Source organism: Oncorhynchus mykiss, chromosome 23, assembly GCF_057628025.1.
Source record: "Oncorhynchus mykiss isolate SJ-2025 chromosome 23, ASM5762802v1, whole genome shotgun sequence".
Taxonomy (NCBI): domain Eukaryota; kingdom Metazoa; phylum Chordata; class Actinopteri; order Salmoniformes; family Salmonidae; genus Oncorhynchus; species Oncorhynchus mykiss.
In genome coordinates this window covers 45,889,974-45,911,358 of record NC_143044.1, presented here as the reverse complement: position 1 = coordinate 45,911,358, position 21,385 = coordinate 45,889,974, and the positions used below count along the sequence as shown (strand labels likewise).

Here is a 21,385-nt window from a genome sequence, read left to right as displayed (position 1 = left end):
TTAGCTGGTGTAGAAGAGAGGGCCCAGAGTAGCCAAGGGAGGTGATAGGTGGGAATGAAGACCCATGATTGTAGAAAACAATACTTGAATTTATTACAGATGCAGGATTTCAGAATAAATGGCTTGTCTCACACAGTTGTCCATAGGAGCAACATTCAGGATACGAAATCTCACAAAAATGATGGCGTTTCTAAAGCTCAGCCCCTTAATAGGGCTCCTACTTCAGCTCAGACTGGGCTTGAATGCTAAGCAGTATACCTAGAGATTACCCCTTTTCCAGCTCTAAACAGAGCAACTCTCGATTACTGGGACTAAAGAGAGACTATCAGAACAGCCTAAATCAACTGCCTGTACAAACAGGCCGCAACAAACAAACTGCTATGGAGAACATTACGAAATGGTGTTCAACCCTGAGCTGAGAGAAAAGGACAGCATGTATCCCTTCACTACTCAACCCCACCAACACTTATTAACCAATGAGAATGAGCATTTCATTTGAATAACTTTACTTGTTAAATTAGACCAGGTAGCACTTTGGGAAACATTCTTTAAATTAATTGCATGAATTAGATTAAATGACCATATTTAGTCATGTAATTTAGTCATGTCCACTTCAGTTTAAAAGAGAGAGCTAAATTGAACATGATTAGAAATACTACTGTGGGAGAAAGGACTACTGTGGGAGAAAGGATGAATGTGTCACTGTCTGTCCATGTGTCACTGTCTGTCAACTCAAATCTTTCTCTCGACCTGTGTGTACCTACAGTTGAAGTCGGAAGTTTACATACACCTTAGCCAAATACATTTAAACTCAGTTTTTCACAATTCCTGACATTTAATCCTAGTAAAAATGCCCTGTCTTAAGTCAGTTAGGATCACCACTTTATTTTAAGAATGTGAAATGTCAGAATAATAGTAGAGATAATGATTTATTTAAACTTGTATTTCTTTCATCACATTCCCAGTGGTTTACATAAACTCAAAAAGTACGATCTTTGTCCCCATGTGCAGTTGCAAACTGTAGTCTGGCTTTTTTATGGCGGTTTTGGAGCAGTGGCTTCTTCCTTGCTGAGCAGCCTTTCAGGTTATGTCGATATAGGAATCGTTTTACTGTGGATATAGATACTTTTGTACCCGTTTCCTCCAGCATCTTCACAAGGTCCTTTGCCGTTGTTCTGGGATTGATTTGCAATTTCTGCACCAATGTTCGTTCATCTCCAGGAGACAAAATACGTCACCTGCGGTATGATGGCTAAGTGGTCCCATGGTGTTTATACTTGTGTACTATTGTTTGTACAGATGAACATGGTACCTTCAGGCGTTTGGAAATTGCTCCCAAGGATGAACCAGAGTTGTGGAGGTCTACAATTTTTTTTCCCGAGGTCTTGGCTGATTTCTTTTGATTATCCCATGATGTCAAGCAAAGAGGCACTGAATTTAAAGGTAGGCCTTGAAATACATCCACAGGTACACCTCCAATTGACAAAAGTTATGTCAATTAGCCTATCAGAAGCTTCTAAAGTCGTGACATCATTTTCTGGAATTTTCCAAGCTGTTTAAAGGCACAGTCAACTTAGTGTATGTATACTTCTGACCCACTGGAATTGTGATACATTGAATTATAAGTGAAATAATCTGTCTATAAACAATTGTTGGAAAAATTACTTGTGTCATGCACAAAGTAGATGTCCAACTGACTTGCCAAAACTATAGTTTGTTAACAAGAAATGTGTGGAGTGCTTGAAAAACGAGTTTTAATGACTCCAACCTAAGTGTATGTAAACTTCCAATATGCAATATGAATGACAGTCATCCAATATGCTGTAATAGAAATATGTCCATAAAAAATGTTCATTAAATCAGATTGATGATTGTAGACTATACTAGACTATTGTGGACTATACTAAACTGTTGTAGACTATCTTAGCATATTGTAGACTATACTAGACTATTGTAGACCATACTAGACTGTTGTAGCCTATACTAGACTATTGTAGACTATTGTAGACCATACTCGACTATTGTAGACCATACTAGACTATTGTGGACTATACTAGACTGTTGTAGCCTATACTAGACTATTGTAGACCATACTAGACTATTGTGGACTATTGTAGACCATACTAGACTATTGTCGACTACACTAGACTGTTGTGGACTATACTAGACTGTTGTGGACTATACTAGACTGTTGTAGACCATCCTAGACTATTGTGGACTATATACAGTCTCCTTCCTCCCTTTGTGGCTTGTATGGAACTTGCCTGGAGGGGACAGAGCTTCATTTCTCATCTCTCTATGAACTAGGTCACAGACTGAGTGGCCTACTCTGTGAATAACAAGGACGCGGGGAGTGCCTGGCTGACACACAACTACTCCCCTTCCAATAGAGTAATCTTAATGCAATCTGGAGCTCTTGCTTTCCTATATTTATAGAACAGATGTAATTAATTTGATCCCCATGTTGTTGCAGGGCATTTTGTGTATATTATTCGCATTTAAAAAGGAATCTAAAGTTTGTAATTTCCACTAACATTTCTGACTTCATTTGCACCAACTAAAATGTATCAAAGCCTACAAAAATGTCCATTCATTATAATCCACACAATAATTCACATTTCCTGTTGCTGTAGGATTATTTCGCCTGTGAGAAATGGATCATCTGTAAATATACTGAACAAAAATGTAATTGCAACATGTAAAGTGTTGGTCCCATGTTTCATGAGCTAAAATAAAAAGCAAAAAAGCTTATTTCTCTCAAATTGTGTGCATAAATGTGTTTACATCCCTGTTAGTGAGCATTTGTCCTTTGCCAAGATAATCCATCCACCTGACAGGTGTAGCATACATATCAAGAAGCAGATTAAACAGCATGATCATTAACATATGTAGTTCTGTCCTTGAGCTGTTCTTCTCTAATGATGTTCTGTATTATGTCATTCTGTATTATGTTTCATGTTTTGTGGGGACCCCAGGAAAAGTAGCTGTTGCTTTAGCAACAGCCTTTTGGGGATCCTAATAAAATACAACCCCACCCCAAAAAAACACAGGTGCAACTTGTGCTGGGGATAATAAAAGGCCACTCTAAAATGTTCAGTTCTGTCACACAACACAACGGCACAGATGTCTCAGATGTCGATCAGCCACTGCTTGGGCTACAATAGCTATTTTGCCAATTGGCCTGGACACCTTTTACAGCTGACACGGAGCCCCGCCGATCCATCATGACTGGTCTACTGACGTAATCGTCCGAGAGGGCTTCAACAGACTATTAATTCGAGACGTCCCCCTAAGGCCCTTCTGCTAGACTGCTAGACCCGGCCCGCTAGCTGTCTGAATCGCCGTGCCTCCAGCTCGCTTAACTACACACTGGACCCTATGATCACTTGGCTACGCATGCCTCTCCCTAATGTCAATATGCATTGCCCATTGCTGTTTTGGTTAGTGATTATTGTCTTATTTCACTGTAGAGCCTCCAGCCCTGCTCAATATGCCTTAACTAGCATTTTGTTCCACCTTCAACACATGTGGTGACCTTGCCTGGTTTAAATGGTGTCTCTAGAGACAAAACCTCTCTCATTGTCACTCAATGCCTAGGTTTCTCTCCACTCTGCTGTCTTCAACCTGGATCTCAGCGACCACTGCCTCATTGCCTGCGTCCGTAACGGGTCCGCGACGAACAACCCTCCTCACTGTCAAACGCTCCTTAAAACACTTCAGTGAGCAGACCTTTCTAATCGACCTGGCCAGGGAATCCTGGAAGGATGTTGATCTCATTCCATCAGTAGAGGATGCCTGGTTATTCTTTAAAAGTGCTTTCCTCACCATCTTAAAAAAGCATGCCCCATTCAAAAAATTTAGAACCAGGAACAGATGTAGCCCTTGGTTCACTCCAGACCCGACTGCTCTTGACCAGCACAAAAACATCCTGTGGCGTACTGCATTAGCATCGAATAGCCCCTGCGATATGCACATTTTCAGGGAAGTTAGGAACTAATATACACAGGCAGTTAAGAAAGCAAAGGCTAGCTTTTTCAAACAGAAATTTGCATCCTGTAGCACAAACTCCAAAAAGTCATGGGACACCTCCTCCCAGCTGCCCACTGCACTAAGTTAAGGAAACACTGTCGCCACAAATAAATCCACGATAGTTGATAATTTCAGTAAGCATTTTTCTACGGCTGGCCATGCTTTCCACCTGGCTACCCCTACCCCGGTCAACAGCTCTGCACCTCCCACAGCCTCCCCATTTCTCATTCACCCAAATCCAGATAACTGATGTTCTGAAAGAGCTGCAAAATCTGGATCCCTACAAATTAGCTGGGCTAGACAATCTGGACCCTCTCTTTCTAAAATTATCCACCGCAACCTCTATTACTAGCCTGCTCAACCTCTCTTTTGATTTGATATTTGTATCGTCTGAGATCCCTCAAGATTGGAAAGCTGCTGTGGTCATCCCCCTCTTCAAAGAGGGAGACACCTTAGATCCAAACTGTTACAGACCTATATCTATCCTACCCTGCCTTTCAAAAGGTCTTCGAAAGCCAAGTTAACAAACAGATCACCGACCATTTCGAATCCCACCGTACCTTCTCCACTTTGCAATCTGTTTTCCGAGCTGGTCATGGGTGCACCTCAGCCACGCTCCAGGTCCTTAACGATATCATAAACGCCATCGAAGAAAATCCAATGCAGCTGTATTCATCGACCTGGGCAAGGCTTTCGACTCTGTCAATCATCACATTCTTATCAGCAGACTCAACAGCCTTGGTTTCTCAAATGACTGCCTCACCTGATTCACCAACTACTTCTCAGATAGAGTTCTGTGTGTCAAATCCTGTTGCCCGGACCTCTGGCAGTCTCTATGGGGGTGCCACAGGGTTCAATTCTCGGCCAACTCTTTTCTCTGTATACATCAATGATGTTGCTCTTGCTGCTGGTGATTCTCTGATCCACCTCTACGCAGATGACACCATTCTGTATACTTCTGGCCCTTCTTTGGACACGGTGTTAACTAACCTCCAGATGAGCTTCAATGCCATACAAATCTCCTTCTGTGGCCTCCAACTGCTCTTAAATGCAAGTAAAACTAAATGCATGCTCTTCAACCGATCGCTGCCCACACCTGCCTGCCTGTCTAGCATCACTACTCTGGACAGTTCTGACTTAGAATATGTGGACAACTACAAATACCTAGGTGTCTGGTTAGACTGTAAACTCTCCTTCCAGACTCACATTAAGCATCTCCAATCCAAAATTAAATCTAGAATCGGCTTCTTACCTTGCAATAAAGCATCCTGCACTCATGCTGCCAAAAACGGACTATCCTACCGATCCTTGACTTTGGCGATGTCATTTACAAAATAGCCTCCAACACTCTACTTAGCAAATTGGATGCAGTCTATCACAGCGCCATCAGTTTTGTCACCGAAGCCCCATATACTACCCACCACTGCGACCTGTATGCTCTCGTTGGCTGGCCCTCGCTTCATATTCGCCGCCAATTCACTGGCTCCAGGTCATCTATAAGTCTTTGCTAGGTAAAACCCCGCCTTATCTCAGCTCACTCTGCCAATGACTGGAACAAATTGCACCCCAGTATCTCTATTTGCACATTCATCTTCTGCACATCTATCACTCCAGTGTTTAATTGCTAAATTGTAATTCCTTCGCCACAACGGCCTATTTATTGCCTAATCTCCCTTTTCTTACCTAATTTGCACAGACTGTATATAGACTTTTCTATTGTGTTACTGACTGTATGTTTGTTTATTCCGTGTGTAACTCTGTGATGTTGTATGTGTCGCACTGCTTTGCTTTATTTTGATAAAGGTCGCAGTTGTAAATGGGAACTTGTTCTCAACTGGCCTACCTTGTTAAATAAAATGTTTAAAAAATGTCTGCGCCCCTGCCCAGTCATGTGAAATCCATAGATTAGGGCCTAATGAATATATTTACATTGACTGATTTCCTTCTATGAACTGTAACTCAGTAAAATCTTGGAAATGTTTTGCATGTTGCGTTTATATTTTTGCTCTGTCATGAGGAAATCAGCACCAGCATTGTTAACTTTTTGTGATCTCTGCCTCTCATTCCTGCCTACTGGGCACAGACATCAATTCAACGTCTATTCAAATCAAACTATTTGTCACATGCGCTGAATACAACACCGTAAAATGCTTACCTATAAGCCCTTGACCAACAATGCAATTTCATTGAAATTACGTGGAAGCAATGTTGATTCAACCAGTGTGTGTGTAGTGGGTGGTTTGTGCATCACTCTCCTCAGAAAACTAAAACAATAGGAGTTCTACTGGAAAATAAATGGTATTTTGGCATATTAACACTCAACAGTTTTCAAAGGCTGTCCCATCCCTAAGAAGGAGTCTGAGGGTCAGGGGAAGAGACAGCGAGTAACTCAACCCAAGTATGTCAGGGCCATAATAATGAATGTTGGTGATGGATACATTTCAAGCATCACATCACTGAATGAGATAGATGCCATCAGGTGTTGGTAGCCTGGCAGGCTATGATGACTAAAAGCCGTGAGAGATTGGGTGCAATCATTTTTGTCACTATGGAAGGGGTGTTTTACCTCAGATGGAAGGCAGCTTGGTTTCACCGTTTCTCCCATCTCTGTGGTCTTCCTCTCCTTCTTCCCCCCTCCTCCTTGTTGTAGTGCTACTGGTCCTGAGACAGACAGATCCTGGTTCTGCTCCATCCCGAACACCTGAGTATTAAGGTAATAAAGAGCTACATGACTTTCCACTGTAGTCTACTCTACTCAATAGATAAAGGTGGCTGATATTGGACCAACATGAGGGCCAGAGACAGCCCCATACATCCACACAAGGCCAGTGCCATGGTAACAGCACTAGAAAGAACACACATTACAGCCATGTAAAAAAATAACAAAGAGCAGTGTGCCAATTAGTGTGTCAGCTAATTATAGGAATTACCATAATCACACTTCTAGTTTAGAGAAGACTACCCAGTCCATGCTCTGAATACAACTGACAACCAATTATTTTATTTAACTAGGCAAGTCAGTTAAGAACAAACTCTTATTTACAGTGACGGCCTAGGAACAGTGGGTTAACTGCTTTGTTCAGGGGCAGAACAACAGACTTTTACCTTGTCAGCTCAGGGATTCAATCTAGCAACCTTTCGATTAGTGGCCCAATGCTCTAACCACTAGGCTACCTGCCACCAATGCCACCCCCCAACCCACTCCCCTATTCATCCATGCCCCAAATACCATATTTTATGTCCCAAATACATGTTTAATGAGTGAATAAAGTACATATCAGGGCAACATGTTTAAACCAAGTTTATTTGGGGTAATCTTAAGCCGCAGCAGTAAACTCTCCTCTACTTCCGAGAATCTCCCTTCTAGAAATCGTTTCATTCAGCATGAGAAAGCACACAGGCAGCTGTTACATGAGCAAATAATGGAGAGAGCTTGATTGTGAGCCTGAAAATGCCATTTGGAGCCCGTTAGATTTGCTCTACAGCTGTGATCAGACTGAGCAGAAAAAAGACTCCCAAAAGGGTTCTTGCGCTGTCCCCCCCTTTTGATTCCAGGTAGAACCCCTTTGGGATTTATGTAGTACCCTCTGTGGAAAGGGTTCTACATGTAACCCAAAAGGGTTCTTCAAAGGGGTACAGTCCCAAAATGTTTTGCATGTCAGCAATCAAGTTTTCAAGATATTGGACTTTCAAAAAGCTAATTGTAACTTGCCACATAACCATGACACAAAATGCACCATATGATGAAAAACGCGTGATGATGTGGCAAGTTATAATTTACTTTTTGAAAGTCATATATCTTGACAACTTGATTGCTGACATGCAAAACATTTTGGGACTGTATCAGTAGTGGACTAATGAAACAAATTCTAAAATATAGTTTTTGAGTGGATTATTCCTTTAAAGGATTTATGTGGTTTTAATCGTGTGTTTTTATGATGGCAGCTGTTACGCTGGATTGGGCCAGACAAGTAATACACACTACACTCTTAGAAAAATGGGTTCCAAAAGAGTTCTTTGATTGTACGATAGCCCTTTTTGGTTCCATGTAGAACCCTCTGTGGAAAGGGTTCTACATGGAACCCTTTTGGGTTCTACCTGGAACCAAAAAGGGTTCTTCAAAAGGTTCTTCTATGGGGACAGCTGAAGAAACCTTTAAGGTTCTAGATAGCACCTTTTTTTCCTAAGAGTGTATGATAGCCCACTCTCTTAATGTGTATGGCTGTTCATATGAGCTAATCCTAATAAGAACAGAGAGACTTGAGGGAAATAGACCCCCATCTCAGGGCGAGATGTACCATTTCCTAATACTAACAGTGACATTTCTTTATTGCTATACTATTGAACATTTTAGTATTAGTGAAAGTGCCTGATCAAGAACTTCACTGCACCAACGTTTGAAAGGAATTTTAGATTACATATTGTACAAGGTAAACATTTTAAATAGTCTAGTAATGACCACATTGTTGGACATGAAATACATTACGAAATGAAATCCAATTTCCCTTTACCCATGGGTCACAGAGGACTAGAGGACTTAGTCAAATGCTTCTCATTTGAAAAATAGCAATGTAATAGATCAATGTGACGACAGGTCATTACAGCTCAAAAGCTCAGCATGCTTAGTGGACGTTATTTATGGAGGATATTTCAGAAAACCATAGAAAAATAGCACGGAGAACTTGGTCATTCTTACTTTCAAACCAAGTCAGCTTTCCTACATGCAATTCAGATAATATAAAAATAAAATTACATTTGTGATCCTTACGATTTTCACAGCAACCCAACCCACAAGGATATATCCTTGAGCGGAGTGTGAATATACATCAGAAAGCTGACCATACCTTGTCTATCATGCGCCTGGCCTCCTCCTCCTCAGGGTTGCGGTTCTCCAACTCGATGGTGTAGGTTCCCTTATCACTCTGGTCATCCTCCTGCTCCCTGTCCCTGTCCCCCTGAGACCGAGGGGTCCTCAGACCCTCCTCACTGGGGCTGGGCTCAGTGGTCTGGTGGCCTGTACTGACCGAGCTCCTCCCTATGCTCTGGTCCTCAGACCTCTGCTTCATCAGAACTCGGGCGGCAGTGGGGGCTCCCGCTATCAGGGCAGCTGATAACGGGGCCTTACTGAAGTCTGTGGTCATGGTGGAAGGGGCCTTAGAGTGGGAGGGGGGGGTGGGGCAAAGAGCCTCCCTGGCCGCACCCCCAAGCAGCGGTGCAGTCTGTGAGAAGGAGTAGGAGCGTCGCTTGCGGGGGTTGTCATCATTGTAGAATTCGATCATGAAGGTAGTCCTGTTGCCGGTAGTCCGACCCCACTGACCTCCCTGCGCCGACCTCAGCCTCTCCTCCAGAGCCAGCCTCCGGCTGCCGAAGCGCAGGCCAATCCCGTTCTCAGAGTCACTCTGGGTACCGTCCTCATGCTTGCTGCCTGGGAGAAGCAAGACAGGAGGAGAGCACAGACCCATAACATCTAACCTCTGACCTTTCAACTGCTATTCATGACCTAGAGAAAGGACAGATAGTCCTCTATGATGGAATCTAATGTCTCCAGACTTCACCCAGCCACAGTACTACTAGCCCTGCCTCCATGTGGGCAGAGGGGGAGAGGGGAGGGGGTTGGAGGGTGGAGCTGGAGCAGGAAGGGAAGAGGGAGGGAAAGCGGGGGCTCAGGAAGTAGCATGCAGTCAGACGTGACAGTGGTGGGTTCAGAGACAGAATATTACCAGGCCACTCTGGAAACAGAGGCCTTTCATGCAGCAGCAGACAAACAATCTGTTAGGAGCCTCACAATGCTGCGTGTCTCTGGGTGACTAGAGGTGGCTGGCCCCGGCCACAACACCGCCGGCCCCACATGAGTCAGACTGCATCTCCTCCACTCCACCTCATCACACACAGCACACATCAAGCAAAAACAAAACAGTTAAATCTACTACACAGTACAGAAACAATCAACACAGTTAACCCTACAACACAGTACAGAGACAATCAACGTGGTTAACTCATCAATCCACACAAAATACCCCATAATGACAAAGAAAAAACTGTATTTTTAAAAACTGAAATATAAAATGTATATAAGTATTCAGACCCTTTACACAATACTTTGTTGAATCATCTTTGGCAGAGATTACGGGTTCAAGTCGGGGCTCTAGCTGTGCGACTCAAGGACATATAGAGACTTGTCCCGAAGCCACCCCTGCGTTGTTTTGGCTATGTGCTTAGGGTTGCTGTCCTGTTGGAAGGTGAACCTTCGCACCAGTCTGAGGTCCTGAGCATTCTGGAGCAGGATTCCTCTGTACTTTGCTCCATTCATCTTTCCCTCCGTTCATCCCCACAGCATGATGCTGCCACCAGCATGCTTCACCGTAGGGATGATGCCTGGTTTCCTCCAGACGTAACGCTTGGCATTCAGGCCAAGGAGTTCAATCTTGGTTTCATCAGACCAGAGAACCTTGCTGTTATATGCCTTTTACTGAGGAGTGGCTTCTATCTGGCCACTCTACCATAAAGGCCTGATTGGTGGAGTGTTGCATAGATGGTTGTTCTTCTGGAAGGTTCTACCATCTCCACAAAGGTACTCTGGAGCTCTGTCAGAGTGACCAACGGGTTCTTGGTCACCTCCCTGACCAAGGCCCCTCTCCTCCGATTACTCAGTTTGGCTGTGCTGCCAGCTCTAGGAAGAGTCTTGGTGGTTCCAAACTTCTTCTATTGAAGAATGATGGAGGCCACTGTGTTCTTGGGGACCTTCAATGTTTTGGTACACTTCCCCAGATCTGTGCCTTGACACATTCCTGTCTCGGAGCTCTATGGACAAGACTTCATGGCTTGGTCAATGATCAATGGAAACAGGATGCACCTGAGCTAAATTTTGAGTCTCAGAGCAAGGGGTCTGAATACTTAAGTAAATATGGTATTTCTGTTTTTATTTTTAATAGATTAGGAAATATTTCTAAAAACCTGTTTTCGCTTCATCATTATGGGGTATTGTGTGTAGATTGATGATTTATTTTTATTCATTTCAGAATAAGGCTGTAACGTAACAAAACGTGGAAAAAGTCAAAGGATTTAAATACTTTCTGAATGCACTATATATATATATATTTCTTTATTGTTTTCCCCTAACCCTACCACCCCTCCCCTAATTGTAGTAAACTAATGGACAACAATACTTAGGCTTCTACTTCCAGGTTATACATACTATATACAATTTTCTGACAAGAAACAAAGTGAACTATAATATAAAATATTGGAAGGTGAACAGCCAACAAAACAACAATTAACCATAGTACACAGCACAGCAGCGCAAACACTAACACATAGACAAATGTCAAATCTCCATCACACAGTTTTAAAACACACAACATTCACAACATAACATATTGTTAACCTTCTACAGGTTAACAGAGACTAAAACCACCAAAACGTAACAGATTAACCTGTTCATTTACGTCACAAACAACAAAGTGAACCCTCTCCAGCCCCTTTTCCATACATTGTATTTCTGAGACCCACCTGAGAACATGAATATTAACACTCAGCAGCTTCAGGCTCGTCTTGCTTTCCCGTCCGCACACACACAGCTCTCTGTCCCTGGGGCTGATGACTGCACTGAGCACGCCTCACACACATACAGCTCTCTGTCCCTGGGGCTGATGACTGCACTGAGCACGCCTCACACACATGCAGCTCTCTGTCCCTAGGGCTGATGACTGCACTGAGCACGCCTCACACACATGCAGCTCTCTGTCCCTAGGGATGATGACTGCACTGAGCACCACTGAGCACGCCTCACACACACACAGCTCTGTCCCTGGGGCTGATGACTGCACTGAGCACATCTCACACACACACAGCTCTCTGTCCCTGGGGCTGATGACTGCACTGAGCACGCCTCACACACATACAGCTCTCTGTCCCTGGGGCTGATGACTGCACTGAGCACGCCTCACACACATGCAGCTCTCTGTCCCTAGGGCTGATGACTGCACTGAGCACGCCTCACACACACACAGCTCTGTCCCTGGGGCTGATGACTGCACTGAGCACGCCTCACACACATACAGCTCTCTGTCCCTAGGGCTGATGACTGCACTGAGCACGCCTCACACACACACAGCTCTGTCCCTGGGGCTGATGACTGCACTGAGCACGCCTCACACACACACAGCTCTCTGTCCCTGGGGCTGATGACTGCACTGAGCACGCCTCACACACATACAGCTCTCTGTCCCTAGGGCTGATGACTGCACTGAGCACGCCTCACACACATACAGCTCTCTGTCCCTAGGGCTGATGACTGCACTGAGCACGCCTCACACACACACAGCTCTCTGTCCCTGGGGCTGATGACTGCACTGAGCACGCCTCACACACATACAGCTCTCTGTCCCTAGGGCTGATGACTGCACTGAGCACGCCTCACACACATACAGCTCTCTGTCCCTAGGGCTGATGACTGCACTGAGCACGCCTCACACACACACAGCTCTGTCCCTGGGGCTGATGACTGCACTGAGCACGCCTCACACACACACAGCTCTCTGTCCCTGGGGCTGATGACTGCACTGAGCACGCCTCACACACATACAGCTCTCTGTCCCTGGGGCTGATGACTGCACTGAGCACGCCTCACATACACACAGCTCTGTCCCTGGGGCTGATGACTGCACTGAGCACGCCTCACATACACACAGCTCTCTGTCCCTGGGGCTGATGACTGCACTGAGCACGCCTCACACACATACAGCTCTGTCCCTGGGGCTGATGACTGCACTGAGCACGCCTCACACACATACAGCTCTGTCCCTGGGGCTGATGACTGCACTGAGCACACCTCACATACACACAGCTCTCTGTCCCTGGGGCTGATGACTGCACTGAGCACCACTGAGCACGCCTCACACACACACAGCTCTCTGTCCCTGGGGCTGATGACTGCACTGAGCACGCCTCACACACACACAGCTCTGTCCCTGGGGCTGATGACTGCACTGAGCACCACTGAGCACGCCTCACACACACACAGCTCTCTGTCCCTGGGGCTGATGACTGCACTGAGCACCACTGAGCACGCCTCACACACAGCTCTCTGTCCCTGGGGCTGATGACTGCACTGAGCACGCCTCACACACACGCAGCTCTCTGTCCCTGGGGCTGATGACTGCACTGAGCACCACTGAGCACGCCTCACACACAGCTCTCTGTCCCTGGGGCTGATGACTGCACTGAGCACGCCTCACACACACACAGCTCTCTGTCCCTGGGGCTGATGACTGCACTGAGCACCACTGAGCACGCCTCACACACACACAGCTCTCTGTCCCTGGGCTGATGACTGCACTGAGCACCACTGAGCACGCCTCACACACAGCTCTCTGTCCCTGGGCTGATGACTGCACTGAGCACCACTGAGCACGCCTCACACACAGCTGTCTGTCCCTGGGCTGATGACTGCACTGAGCTCCACTGAACATGCCTCACACAAACATGCACACCTCCAAAGTTCACAGTCCTGACCGCCTGCAGCATGAGAACTCCAACCACAACACCGACCCCTGTTTCTTCCTCCCCTCGATCCCACAGCTAGACTCCCACAATAGCCTCTGGAAGGTACAGCTTCAGAATACACCCCATAAATCAAGTACAGGAGAAACGCCTGTACAGCAGCCAATATTTTACTAGGCAAGTTAGTTAAGAACAAATTCTTATTTTCAATGGAACAGTAGGTTACAGTGGGTTAACTGCCTGTTAAGGGGCAGAATGACAGATTTGTACCTTGTCAGCTCGGGGATTTGAACTTGCAACCTTTCGGTTACTAGTCCAACGCTCTAGGCTACCCTAGGCTACCCTGTCGCCCCAATACCGTATGCGCTGTAGCACTCAGCAGCTCAGCCTCTGACTTTACTTTTGTACGTGCTATGTGCTTCATAAATCTCAATTTATACCACTCTGTCTGCACCCCACCCCCAGGCACAGCTATCGTACACCAGAAATTAGCAGTCATTTAATTAGCCAGCTCCAAAGAGTAGCTAGCACCCAGCCCACACTCTCTATTGAGTCCTGTCAAACAGCGTCCCACAAAAGGCCCAGAGATGGTCATGAAGATGCAGACAGTGATAGTGGCAAGGCTCCAATTAAAATATGAAACAACTAAAGCACTATGTGGATGAATCATTAAGGAGATGGGATGGATGTGGCTTGGCTCCTTGGTGTACAGCAGAAAATGAGTGCTGTATGCAGGGAGAGTGGAGAATGGGTGAGGCAGGCAGAAAGGCAGGTGGCCTACTGTGCCATCCATGCTAAGCTCAGTCAATGGGTGTCAGAGCTGGGAGATGGCTGGGGGATTTAGAAGTGCTGGGGACTAATCCTGAGGAAGTAGACAATTCGGACTGCCATTAACAAAGCCATGCCTAGTCTCTCTTGTATTACTGTAAATGGAAGGCTGAGAGATTTAAGAATGAAGAATCATTAGAATCAGAGTGGGAGGATGTACATAGATAGTCATAGAGTGTCTCCGTCACTGATATACAGTACAAAGGAAGGTTGGACTTTATTTGATTCAGGGTGGGGACCTTAATACAAATACATGAACAGACAATATTTAATATAAGGGACCTTTAGAGTTACATCATATCATCATGGAGATGATATGACATCACAGGGAATTTTGTCTGCGCAGAGTCACCTTGAGAAGAAGAATCATACAGCTAGATACTGTAAGCCATTCAGATGAGTAGCGTGTAAAGCCTTCTAGCAGGATGAAAGCCAGATCAGGCTACAGGAGGAGTAAACACACCATGGTCTTTCCTGCCTTCTCTCCTGTCTGACTGCCTACAGGAGGAGTAAACACACCATGGTCTTTCCTGCCTTCTCTCCTGTCTGACTGCCTACAGGAGGAGTAAACAGGCCATGGTCTTTCCTGCCTTCTCTCCTGTCTGACTGCCTACAGGAGGAGTAAACACACCATGGTCTTTCCTACCTTCTCTCCTGTCTGACTGCCTACAGGAGGAGTAAACACACCATGGTCTTTCCTGCCTTCTCTCCTGTCTGACTGCCTACAGGAGGAGTAAACACACCATGGTCTTTCCTACCTTCTCTCCTGTCTGACTGCCTACAGGAGGAGTAAACAGGCCATGGCCTTTCCTGCCTTCCCTCCTGTCTGACTGCCTACAGGAGGAGTAAACAGGCCATGGCCTTTCCTGCCTTCTCTCCTGTCTGACTGCCTGCTGTACTGCAGCTACAGGCATTAGAAAAGTGGAAGTAATTCTTTAATGTCGGAAAGATCAGAACCAAGGCTAAGCAAGGATCTCCTGCTCCAAAACACACAGCATACAGTAGATTAGATGAAAAGCCTGAGAACAATGACAGGTATGGGCCATATTTAAATCTACATATTTTACCTTTATTTAACTAGGCAAGTCAGTTAAGAACAAATTATATTTACAATGACCAGCCTGAGGACATTGACAGGTATGGGCCATACAGTAGGTTACATGACCAGCCTGAGGACATTGACAGGTATGGGCCATACAGTAGGTTACATGACCAGCCTGAGGACATTGACAGGTATGGGCCATACAGTAGGTTACATGACCAGCCTGAGGACATTGACAGGTATGGGCCATACAGTTGGTTACATGACCAGCCTGAGGACATTGACAGGTATGGGCCATACAGTTGGTTACATGACCAGCCTGAGGACATTGACAGGTATGGGCCATACAGTAGGTTACATGACCAGCCTGAGGACATTGACAGGTATGGGCCATACAGTAGGTTACATGACCAGCCTGAGGACATTGACAGGTATGGGCCATACAGTAGGTTACATGACCAGCCTGAGGACATTGACAGGTATGGGCCATACAGTTGGTTACATGACCAGCCTGAGGACATTGACAGGTATGGGCCATACAGTTGGTTACATGACCAGCCTGAGGACATTGACAGGTATGGGCCATACAGTAGGTTACATGACCAGGTATGCGTAATTGAAGTCTGGTTGGTTAATGGTCATGGTCATTAATAATGGTCATTACTGCATCAGTAGAGCCGCTATTCTAGGCGTTTCGAGGTAAACACTAGTCTTACTTTAGATGATAATATTAAAAAAAAAAATTTTAGCGAGTACGGGATGAGCTTTATTAAGAGGATACATTTTACAAGATCTCGCAAAAAAACTCCTAAAATAACTCAAACACTCATGGCTTTTAGCAGTAAAACACATGATGATCAGATCAGCAACATTGTGAGGTTAGCAAGGTCAGATATACAACAGTTAGTAGATGATACTGTAGTGTGGCTAAAGGGAGGAAATACGTGCTGATCTAGCAACAGAAATTGTGGGACAGAGAGAAAGACAAGCAGGCAGGATATGGCCCTCACCTTTGAGCCTGTGGAAGTGGACGGGGACATCGCTCTTGATGCTCTTGCTGTCCTCCTCTGTGGACTCACTGTGCACCGTGGGGGGGTCATTGTGGGCCAGCCAATCAGCCACCTTGCTCTCAGAGGCCATCATGGCGGCCTGTAGTGTGCTGAGGTCCTTGCTCCCCGGCTGGGGGGCCTTCTTAGGCCGGGGCCGGTGGTCCGGAGTCAGTTTGGACACATGGTCCTTAATCCTGACCTTGCCAGGGGAGGTGTCATCAAACTCGATGGTGAAGGCGTGAGGAGAGGCGTGGCCCTGAGCGCTGCTGGCGGTGGTAGCAGCAGCCCCCTCAGTGTCTTTGGTAGGGATTTCATGAATGCTGTCCTCAGCCATCTGAGACTCCTTGGTGGGGATCTCAAAGTAGCTGGGCTCAGGACCCAGACCATCCTCCATAGGCCTCTCACTCCTCTTAGGCTCTCTGCCGTCTGTAGGTTCACAAAGAGGAGAACACTGGGGATCAGTATCTAGAGGTCAGAGGTTACGGGCCCCAAATGGGCCGCTCAGCTATGTCTGTTCTGAGTCTCACCATAAGTCTGAATCAGTGTCTGCGGCCCTGGCAGAACACAGCCCTCTCTTTATTTATGTAACCTGTATTTAACTAGGCAAGTCAGTTAAACAACAAATTCTCATTTACAATGACGACCTACCAAAAGGCTAAAGGCATCCTGCAGCGACAGGGGCAGGGATTAAAATAAAAAAATACAGGACAAAACACACATCATGACAAGAGAGACACCACTACACTACATAAAGAGAGGCCTAAGACAACAACACAGCATGGTAGCAACACAACATGACAACAACATGGTAGCAAAACAACATAGCAGCAGCACAACATGGTAGCAGCACAAAACACGGTACAAACATTATTGGGCACAGACAATAGCACAAACGCAAGGTACAGACAATACATCATGCGAAGCAGCCACAGCTGTCAGTAAAAAGGGTTGGAGATAAAACAGTCCAGTTCGAGTGTTTTTTTGCAGCTCGTTCCAGTCACTAGCTGCAGTGAAATGAAAAGACGAGCGACCCAGGAATGTGTGTGCTTTGGGGACCTTTAATAAAATGTGACTGGAAGGAATGGGTGTTGTATGTGGAGGATGAGGGCTGCAGTAGCTATCTCAGATAGGGGGGAGTGAGGCCTAAGAGTGTTTTATAAATAAGCATCAACCAGTGTGACTTGCGATGAGCATACAGAGATGACCAGTTTACAGAGGAGTATAGAGTGCAGTGATGTGTCCTATAAGGAGCATTGGTGGCAAAACAGGTCAGGCTGTAGTGGAGCCCAGGCAGACAGGCACAAAGCCATGTAGTGTAACTTACTTAATAATGTCACTTACTTAATAATGATTGTGTAACTTCCTTTGATTATGTGGCAAGGCATTATGGCATATGTGTAGACCATCTAGTTTATACGTATGACAAAGTGAGCAGCTGAGTTGTTCTTGGAAAGTACAAGTTAGTTTTGTACATTTCCTCCCTTATGTAGTAAGGGAACAACATCAAGTCAAATATTCAAAGTATAATAGCTACTGGGATTTAGGAGCCCCCAATAAGGCCACATCTTTCTCAGAAGTTATATCTCTCAATTCAACTTGAAAGTAAGTCATGTTTGTATCTCTTTGAAAACAGAGAAGCTCCTGAAAGCATGACTGCAAATATCTGTGGCTTTCAACAAAGTAAAAAAAATGGAGTGAAATGAGACATAACGTTGTCCATTTAGAGAACTATATTCAAACTGATACCCCTTGCATCAGGTCCTAGATTATAGTCCCCTACAGGTCTGGTGGTAAATAAGGCTGTGCTTTCAGGTTTCATCCTATCCAAGCATCAAACAAATACCCACTGCTTCCACAAACAACACCACCACAACTTCATCTTAGAACCTCCCTTTTTTTTTTATAAATACTACCACCCTTCCTCTAAAGATTTCATGATGAATCATGTGACTCAATTCTAAAGCACTGAGGGTCACGGTGGTCATTCATTTAACAGGAACATTGTACATTAGAGCAGTGGGTCCCAACATTTTTTCGGTTACTATACCACCAACTGAATTTTGCTCTGTCCGGTGAACCCCTGAAGTACCCCCTCATGTGCATTTTACCAGTAGGTCTATGGTCTCATGAGTCTACTCAAGTACCCCCTGAGGATTGGCCAATTACCCCCAGGGGTCATTAGAGTACATGAGACACACACACAGAATAACTAACATCACCCATATTAATACATATTCCTGACAGCATTACTAACAACACCTATATTAATACATATTCCTGACAGAGCATTACTAACAACACCCATATTAATACATACATATTCCTGACAGAGCATTACTAACAACACCCATATTAATACATATTCCTGACAGAGCATTACTAACAACACCCATATTAATACATATTCCTGACGGAGCATTACTAACATCACCCATATTAATACATATTCCTGACAGCATTACTAACACCACCCATATTAATACATATTCCTGACAGATCATTACTAACAACACCTATATTAATACATATTCCTGACGGAGCATTACTAACATCACCCATATTAATACATATTCCTGACAGCATTACTAACACCACCCATATTAATACATATTCCTGACAGCATTACTAACACCACCCATATTAATACATATTCCTGACAGAGCATTACTAACAACACCTATATTAATACATATTCCTGGCAGAGCATTACTAACAACACCCATATTAATACATATTCCTGACAGCATTACTAACACCACCCATATTAATACATATTCCTGACAGCATTACTAACACCACCCATATTAATACATATTCCTGACAGCATTACTAACACCACCCATACTAATACATATTCCTGACAGAGCATTACTAACAACACCTATATTAATACATATTCCTGGCAGAGCATTACTAACAACACCCATATTAATACATATTCCTGACAGAGCATTACTAACAACACCTATATTAATACATATTCCTGACAGCATTACTAACAACACCCATATTAATACATATTCCTGACAGATCATTACTAATTAATACATATTCCTGACAGAGCATTACTAACACCACCCATATTAATACATATTCCTGACAGATCATTACTAATTAATACATATTCCTGACAGAGCATTACAAACAACACCTATATTAATACATATTCCTGACAGCATTACTAATTAATACATATTCCTGACAGAGCATTACTAACAACACCCATATTAATACATATTCCTGACAGATCATTACTAACACCACCCATATTAATACATATTCCTGACAGATCATTACTAATTAATACATATTCCTGACAGAGCATTACTAACACCACCCATATTAATACATATTCCTGACAGATCATTACTAATTAATACATATTATTGACAGAGCATTACTAACACCACCCATATTAATACATATTCCTGACAGATCATTACTAACAACAACCATATTAATACATATTCCTGACAGATCATTACTAATTAATACATATTCCTGACAGAGCATTACTAACAACACCCATATTAATACATATTCCTGACAGAGCATTACTAATTAATACATATTCCTGACAGAGCATTACTAACACCACCCATATTAATACATATTCCTGAAAGAGCATTACTAACAACATCCATATTAATACATATTCTTGACAGAGCATTACTAACAACACCTATATTAATACATATTCCTGACAGAGCATTACTAACAACACCTATATTAATACATATTCCTGACAGAGCATTACTAACAACATCCATATTAATACATATTCTTGACAGAGCATTACTAACAACACCTATATTAATACATATTCCTGACAGAGCATTACTAACAACACCTATATTAATACATATTCCTGACAGATCATTACTAACAACATCCATATTAATACATATTCTTGACAGAGCATTACTAACATCACCCATATTAATACATATTCCTGACAGAGCATTACTAACACCACCCATATTAATACATATTCCTGACAGAACATTACTAACAACACCCATATTAATACATATTCCTGACAGAGCATTACAAACAACACCTATATTAATACATATTCCTGACAGATCATTACTAATTAATACATATTCCTGACAGCATTACTAACACCACCCATATTAATACATATTCCTGACAGAGCATTACTAACAACACCTATATTAATACATATTCCTGACAGAGCATTACAAACAACACCTATATTAATACATATTCCTGACAGATCATTACTAATTAATACATATTCCTGACAGAGCATTACTAACAACATCCATATTAATACATATTCCTGACAGAGCATTACTAACAACACCTATATTAATACATATTCCTGACAGAGCATTACTAACAACATCCATATTAATACATATTCCTGACAGATCATTACTAACAACACCTATATTAATACATATTCCTGACAGAGCATTACTAACACCACCCATATTAATACATATTCCTGACAGAACATTACTAACAACACCCATATTAATACATATTCCTGACAGAGCATTACAAACAACACCTATATTAATACATATTCCTGGCAGAGCATTACTAACAACACCCATATTAATACATATTCCTGACAGAGCATTACTAACAACACCTATATTAATACATATTCCTGACAGCATTACTAACAACACCCATATTAATACATATTCCTGACAGATCATTACTAATTAATACATATTCCTGACAGAGCATTACTAACACCACCCATATTAATACATATTCCTGACAGATCATTACTAATTAATACATATTCCTGACAGAGCATTACAAACAACACCTATATTAATACATATTCCTGACAGCATTACTAATTAATACATATTCCTGACAGAGCATTACTAACAACACCCATATTAATACATATTCCTGACAGATCATTACTAACACCACCCATATTAATACA

At 43.6% G+C, this 21,385-nt stretch overlaps 1 protein-coding gene across 3 annotated transcripts in view; it reads right to left on the bottom strand.

Annotated features, from left to right (window-relative positions):
- The window catches only part of LOC110502992 (centrosomal protein of 170 kDa), a 98,925-nt gene that overhangs the window by 17,336 nt on the left and 60,204 nt on the right, over positions 1-21,385 (bottom strand). For all 3 annotated transcript variants that reach the window (XM_021581355.3, XM_021581356.3, XM_036960827.2), the window contains 3 exons: positions 16,411-16,875; positions 8,874-9,454; positions 6,596-6,730 (listed from right to left, as the gene is read on the bottom strand). In XM_021581355.3, the coding sequence (XP_021437030.2) occupies positions 6,596-6,730; positions 8,874-9,454; positions 16,411-16,875 (1,181 nt within the window). The remainder of the gene's footprint in view (positions 1-6,595; positions 6,731-8,873; positions 9,455-16,410; positions 16,876-21,385) is intronic.